At 35.0% G+C, this 7,779-nt stretch overlaps 1 protein-coding gene across 1 annotated transcript; it reads right to left on the bottom strand.

Moving 5' to 3' along the window:
- Positions 1-630: 630 nt before the first annotated feature.
- LOC131429775 (succinate--CoA ligase [ADP/GDP-forming] subunit alpha, mitochondrial-like) lies at positions 631-2,796 on the bottom strand. The gene is made up of 4 exons (XM_058594116.1): positions 2,565-2,796; positions 1,876-2,321; positions 1,018-1,302; positions 631-947 (listed from the first exon to the last, which is right to left on the bottom strand). Exons 1-4 carry the CDS (start codon positions 2,599-2,601, stop codon positions 732-734), a joined length of 984 nt encoding a protein of 327 aa, XP_058450099.1. The 5' UTR covers positions 2,602-2,796; the 3' UTR covers positions 631-731.
- Positions 2,797-7,779: the final 4,983 nt, after the last annotated feature.

Genomic DNA, 7,779 nt, shown 5'->3' with positions numbered 1-7,779 from the left:
AATAACTGAAAAAATTGTGAATCTTCCCAACAATACCTATAGCATCCCTGTTTTTTTTTCAAATCTTTCAGAGGAGTGTTTACATCATAAATCAAATAAAATGAAATTTAATAGAACAACCCAAGCCCCGTCAATATGACAGTTTAAAGGTTGAAATAACAATCGCCTTATTTTGATCGAATCGGAATATATAATTCTGTAATTCGATCGAGTGATGCTTTTGTATGGAAAACTCGAACTCGAACGAGATACAGAATGCAAAATTTCGCATTCTTTCAAAACAATCCGATTCGAACGAAATACAGAATCGGAGTAAATATGCTGGTCCATCTATAGCCTTTCTACAATCAGACGACGGAATGCATGAATTGGTCAAATTTCGCCGAAAATTATAAACAAAACCGCAACGGCATATAGACTTTCTTCTGCTCAATCATAAAGCCTATTGATTTGACTTGACTTGTTTCATTTGTTAAGCTATGTATTCGAAATGCTAAACACATTGTCAATACATCTATTGTTTGATAATTTCATAAACATACATTTTTATCACATTAAGGTAATAATCAATCAATAGGGATTTCCTTCAAAATTTTCCATAAATTCGAGTGCAGTTCAATACGAGGAAAGTTGTGTGCAATAGCTTTAGACTTTTTAATTGTTTAAATAAAAAATAAACAAATCGCGAAACGGATTATCTAGATGTAGATTCCACTTTGGAAGTCATTTATTTAAACAAGCTCTAATCTCTTCATTTCCTTCAACAACTCTTTGCCCATTTGAGCCGGACTTCTAGTCACAATAACGCCAGCTTTCTCCAGTGCGTTGATCTTGTCTTGGGCACCTCCCTTACCACCAGAAATAATAGCTCCGGCGTGGCCCATACGACGACCAGGTGGGGCAGATAAACCAGCAATAAACGAAACCACTGGTTTGGCTTTGATACCCTGAAATAAAAAAATAAAAAAACAAAAATATTTTAAACATTGTTTTTATTAAATTTTTAAGCAAAAATACCTGATTATATTGCAGTAAGTAATCAGCAGCGTTCTCCTCGGCCACACCACCGATTTCACCGATCAGAATGATGCCTTTAGTATCTGAATCCTTCAGAAAGACGTCCAGACAATCGATGAAATCTGTGCCGTTGAACGGATCTCCTCCGATTCCAACGCAAAGCGTCTGACCGAGGCCGACTTCGGTTGTTTGATGGACAGCTTCATAGGTGAGTGTACCGGATCGAGAGACAACACCAATTTTGCCACGCTTATGAATATGGCCAGGCATAATACCAATTTTGCACTGTAGGGAAGAATTTTCGGTTAATTGTTTATTCGCTTGTTATGACATTAAGTATCTACAAAACAGAAATGTTGAAGCTGATATGGAAGGAAGATTTTCATAATTACGTTAATTCGCCAAACTTACACAAGCGCAAAATCGCTGATATCATCTTTTATCGTCCTGTTGCTAAATATATGTTAATAATGTGTCTGTTTTCTATTGTATGATCAGTTCTAGATTGTATGAGAACTAAACTCGACGTTACTTTGGACTTTTTGTTGGCAATCATTATTAAATTAACATGTTTTTCGTGACCAGATGTTTCAACTGTGTGTTGAATTAAAACGTATCAATTACAAGAGAAAAAAAAACTTCTCAGAGAGATGAATATTAAGAGCGAATCAATTGCATTCTCCGCGACGATCGGTTTTCACTTTCCGAAATAATCTTATCATTTTTTTTTCTTATTCCGATTAGAGTGAACACATACCATCATTACAGCGTTCATTCGAAGCTCAACGAAATATCAGTGAAAAACAAACAATCTTCGATTGCGTTGGACTCTGAACTTGATAAGTACGGGTTACTCACTTGTTCAGGAGCAATGATTCCCGGGCAGTTAGGACCCACCAAGCGTGATTTGCTTTGCGCCAACAGAGCGTGTTTCACCTTCACCATATCGTGCTGCGGAACACCCTCCGTAATGCAAACAATAAGCGGCATTTCGGCTTCGATTGCCTCGAGGATGGCTTTGGCTGCCCCCGGTGGTGGCACATAGATAACAGTAGCCTCCGCTCCAGTTGCTGCCTTGGCCTCTTTCACCGAGTTGAAAACGGGCAGGTCTAAATGCGTACGACCACCCTTGCCAGGGGATACTCCTCCAACAAGCTTGGTTCCATACTCAAGAGCCTGCTGGGAATGGAAGGTACCTTGCTTACCGGTAAAGCCTTGGCAGATAACTTTGGAGTTCGAGTTCAATTGCAAGTTTTTACGAGTCGATTCGTAGCTGGCAAAGCGGACGCCCGTAGTGAATCCATCTGAAATTAAAAAAAAAGTCGATTACTTACTTCAGATAACGCCTATACAAAGTATGTAGCCATCGTTGAATGAGCTATTATTAGTATTCTGGTAGCAAGGAAAGGATTTGTAAAGGTCACGATAACAAACATTATCTCATTCAATTGAAGCAAATCTGTATTATTAGATATATACTCAAACTATGCAATTTCAGAATCCGAGTTACATAATTTTCGCACATTCAACTCCGTACAATCACTTACTTTTAATTTGAGAGAACAACCTTGCACTTGCTGCCATGGCAGTTTTTAAACTTGATCCACTGGACTTAAACTAACAAGTTAACACTACTGTAGGTATCGTGGATCTAACACTTGTTTAATGCGCAACAAGAGAATTCTTTCAAATTACAAAAAGATGAATCGCGGCCGTCGGCTCTCTAATAAGCCGTGGCATAGAATGCAGAAAGGCAAATTCTGACTGAAAAGCAAAGCAAAAAAATTACTAACGTCAGTCACCCTCTACACGCTCATCAGAAAAGATTAAAGATGTTGAGTGTATTGGCACACTGAACTGACATTAAAATGAAATGCAGGGGCGCTGCTCGGTTAGAGATGATACTTTCAGCAAGAGCTGTCAAATTCATAGGAAAATGATAATTTATTTTATTGTGCATGCAGATAAAAATCGGAAGCGACGTCTCTCTCGCCTCATTATGCTGCTCCAGCGAAGTTCACTGTGCACCAATGGTATGTAGACTGTCATGCGATATATTAATCATTCATAATTGTACGAAAATTCACTCCCTTGTAACGTTCAGTGTCAAACCCATTGGTTCTCAAACATACATAATCAACTTTAAGCGCATTCAGAAAGTAATATTCCATCGTTATGTGCTTCGATAGTGGAGGCAAGTCAATGTATTCATTTATGTTGAAGCACGTGGTTCATAAACAAGACAACAAAATATGTATAAAGTAACATGATTCTATCAGTTGATGTATAGGAAACGGCAGTTCAACTGACGTCGCTCGGCAACGTCGCTGCGCTGGACTGTCCAGCGAATTGCAGATTAGTGCTGCAGCGACAATATATTTTCTGATAGAAACGGGTAATTTCATTTGAAAAATCGTAACAGTAATGAAAAAAAAAATACTCTGAGATCAAGGGGAGGACCGAAGACATGACATGCCACTCACCTTTCAAACCTGTATCACAAATTCAACTACCCCTCAGTAACTGGTAATGTCAAAACGAAATATTTTAAAATATTTTGAAACTGGCAACACAGATTGATAAATTATTGATTTTGAATAACGGTTACTATACACTGAGCTAAATTTTCTTTTTCACATTATATGATATTCTAATGATTTTGCACTATTAGCATTTCCAATTATAGTTACAAGATGTGTTCAACATCATGTCAAATATATGAGATAATCTTATGAAACATAAAACTCTTCTTAACGTTATTTTTACAGGATTTCCATTTTGAGTCAAATTTATCGGCGCGTCTTATAACCATTACTAGATATTCGCACAACATACACACTTAAATTTTTTAGCTGAGTCTCGGCAAAAAAATGCCGAGATTCGCACAGCCGAGTAATCAGCAATCATCTCGGCAAAAATAAAATTACTGAGCGTCTCGGCATCCTAAAATTTGACAAACGTCAAATATTGCCGAAATCGTCAGCATAAGATTTACTGTTTGCTCAGTGAAACGTTCACTGAATATTCGGCAATCCAATAAAACGAAAAAATGAAAAAAATAAATTACCGAATCATCAGTAATTAAAAATCTAGTCAATTAATTTTGTTTGTATTTTCTCAACATTATAAACACGCCATTCAGGATAAAAAATTCATTTTATTACAACTTAAAGGAGGCTTACAAATTTGTTGCCAGTAGTGCTTAAAGCCTACCTGAAAACATGTAGCATAAATAAAAAGCGGCGTTTCCAGATGCGGCCACCTCGAGTCGAGCTGGAAATATGAAAATAAAAATATATATTGATTTTTGGCTTACAAAAATGTTCAATATTTAATGATGCATATACGGTATTGTTCAAAAAATAAACTTACTTTGATCTATTGAATTATTCCATGCATTGGGTTATTTTTTCGCATACCCTTCAAAGTTTTGTCTCGAGAACGCTTTGAGCCCCGTGTTGGGTGTTTTTCCCTTATAATCGCGAGTGCTCTGATAAAGTCGCTTTTTATAAAGCGAAACATGTCACTATATTTATTCAATATTTTTACTTGCAAGTGGTTCTACGCTTCTTCGAAGATTATCCATTTTTTCACTCGAGAATTTTCTTAGAAAATAATCGCACAATGCGAAGCGAAAATGTAACGCGGCAATAAATGACAGCTGTCGTGCTGAATCTCGGAAACAGCTAGCGCATATTCCGAAATCTCGGCAAACGTCTCTGCTGATGTCGGCATATCTGTTGTTTACTGATAAATTCAGCAAGCAATTATGCCAAATTTCAGCAAAGTGAAGCATTTTACCGAAATATCAGTGAATGCATTTAACGAAGCTCAGAAACATGCGTATTGATTACTGAGCAATCAGCAAATTTACGTGTTGCTGATCAGTTTCGGCATTTTATTATGCCGAGCTCAAGAAATGGTTTTAAGTGTGTACATTGGAACAATTTATGAAGCGCATATTATATTCACTTCGAATTTATTTATATAGGTTATATATACCATATGACTAGTTATATATATATATATATATATATATATATATATATATATATATATATATATATATATATATATATATATATATATATATATATATATATATATATATATATATATATATTTATATATATATATATAACTTTCAATGGAGGTCATACGAATAGCCGATAATTGCCAACTACTACTTTTTTTTGAGGATTCAAGCTATACTAGTATTCCATTCGGTAAGGGAGCACCTCATGATATTTGCGAAAGAGAAGTGAGATCCCGAGACTGAAAATAAAATAATGAATCTTACTAGACAGATAGAGTAATGAAATGTACCGGATATATATTTCATGGTCCGTTAACGCAGATCCTTGAACGAAGTTGGATGAGCTGTCTTGTCAGCGATTTAAAATTACATTGAGATGCGAAACTTCCTGAAAAAAATGGTCTGGAGCAGTTGATGAATATCGAGGACACAACTATTCACGACTTTCATCGGATTTCCATATAAATAATATGGGATATTTTTATAACTTTCATTATGATAACGTCCATTTAGATTTGACGTACGCATTAAATAAAGATTATAAGTTTCCATATAATTTCTATGAATTATATTCTGCATATGATTCATATGACAAAACTAATGAATATAAATAAGATTTTCATTTCAGTGTATATATACTGTATATTGGAAACATGAGAAATGTAAACAAAACGAACTCTGAATCGTATAGTAAATCTAAAAAAAGTAAATTTGGGTTAACCAACTGCCTCCAGCGGAAGATCGTCTTATTGCAGTAAATTTGAAAATGCTCCAGAATCGTTATGTGTTAGAGCAGTAAATCGATTAGTTTATCTATACTGTAAAGATGTCATCATTGTGCATATCTTAGTCAGTGGCAGAGATGCCATTTATACAGATTTATCTGTATTATATAGATTTTTACATGCTCATACAGATTTAATACAGAGTACAGATTTTCTACAGATTCCCTCCATTTAATACAGATTTTTACAGATCTCACAAAAAGTAAGAAAGAAAAAAATTTTCTGTTTGAGCCATCATTTAGTATTTGATTCCAGTGACGAGATACAAGTCTATCAATCAATGAACAAATCACAAATTAATATGGAAATCTTTTGTGAAATCCATTTACATTATAATTTGAAACCAATTTGAACTGATATTCAAGGAAGTAATAGCATCATGAAACTTTACTGTCAAACTGAGAGTTGTAAGACCCGACTTGATGTTGCATATTGGGCGTTGAAATTCCATGTCAAATTATGAAGTCAACAATTTCCAACAAGATAAATATATGGAATGACAATATATTCTTGTGAGTGCGGCAATGACTGATTGAATCTGCCATCCTACAACCACAATCTTTTGGAATAACATCTTTTGGCATCATTTTGTTGTAAGAATTTCATTTTATTAGTGAATACAGATTAATACAGATTTTTGATACAAAGCAGTACAGATTTTCTATGAAAATATCTGGCATCTCTGGTCAGTGGAGATGGAACCCGTTTGTGGTCACTAACTTTGAGAACACCCAAACCACTAACAAAATTTGCCAATCAATCAGATAGTGGCTTTTGTGAAGCTGGGTTAATCGGGTTAGCTACAAATATAAAATAATGTATCGTGAAAAGACATATATGTAATTACCTATATACTAAATATTGGTGGCATCCTATCGCGCTGTACACATGAATTTTCACATAAAACGGATTCACTGAGTGCAGCTAGAGCTACTAAATTGATTCTTCCAGAGAGTTCTTAGCAATTTTTGAGCTCTAGGACCGCTCAGATGTGGAGTAGTGTAATATGTTGAAAAAGACAACATATAAAACTGAATGAGAAACTTCAGGAGTTTGTTGGTAATAAAATTAAAGCCGGCACAACACAAGAATATTTTATAAAATGCAATAAGTCTTAGTCAAATAAATGGAGTATTTTCAAATACCATTGCTAAAACGAAAATTGTAATTTCCTGATAAGCATGAATAATGTTACTTTTGTTAGGCTTAAATGTTCTCACCGTACAATTTAATGGTTCATCGAAATATCCTTATTAAATAAACTCCATCAGGAGCTCATTGCGAAATATATTAGCACATGAATCTCTATATTGACTACTGTATTATTGATGTTTCTAGACCCGATTAGTAAAACAACACTACTGGAATTCAGAGATGAGTATTCAATCATTTAAGTTATTAGTGTTCCTTTTCGTTTTGACCACTTGACTTCGTGGTAGCTTGGTCGTTTGAGTTATTTCTCTGATTCGCTGAGATTTTCAAGTTTCAAATTATTGAAGAATATATTTCTTGCTAAGAAACTGAAATTGATTAAATTATCAGTAAAGCAATTACTTAACTTAGGGTTTATTCATGCAAAACAAATCTTATCGTTCTTTATTCACCATCGCCCATGTTGCCAAATGCAGTAGATGGTGCACTCCAGGTATTTACCGCTAGTTCACTCTTTTGCGATCACGAAATGTTTGTTTATTTATCCTGGAGCTCCTTGGTAACTAGTTCGTAGCAACTCAAACAGTTTTGCTCGAGAAGATTATTTTTTTCAATATCAAGGGGTCGCTATATTTGTAGTAACTGGCGGTAAATCGTTAACGAATCGTCGATTTTTTTCGTCGTCGCTTACAACAATGTGCCAATCACACATTAACACAATGCGTTGGTGCACCCGCATAAAAAAATATTGTAGAAAAACAATACGATTTGCTGTTACAAAACCTACAA

This window comes from Malaya genurostris, chromosome 2 (genome assembly GCF_030247185.1).
Source record: "Malaya genurostris strain Urasoe2022 chromosome 2, Malgen_1.1, whole genome shotgun sequence".
In the NCBI taxonomy this organism is placed as follows: domain Eukaryota; kingdom Metazoa; phylum Arthropoda; class Insecta; order Diptera; family Culicidae; genus Malaya; species Malaya genurostris.
Note: the sequence above shows the minus strand (reverse complement) of the source record. Positions and strands in the feature narration are given on the sequence as shown.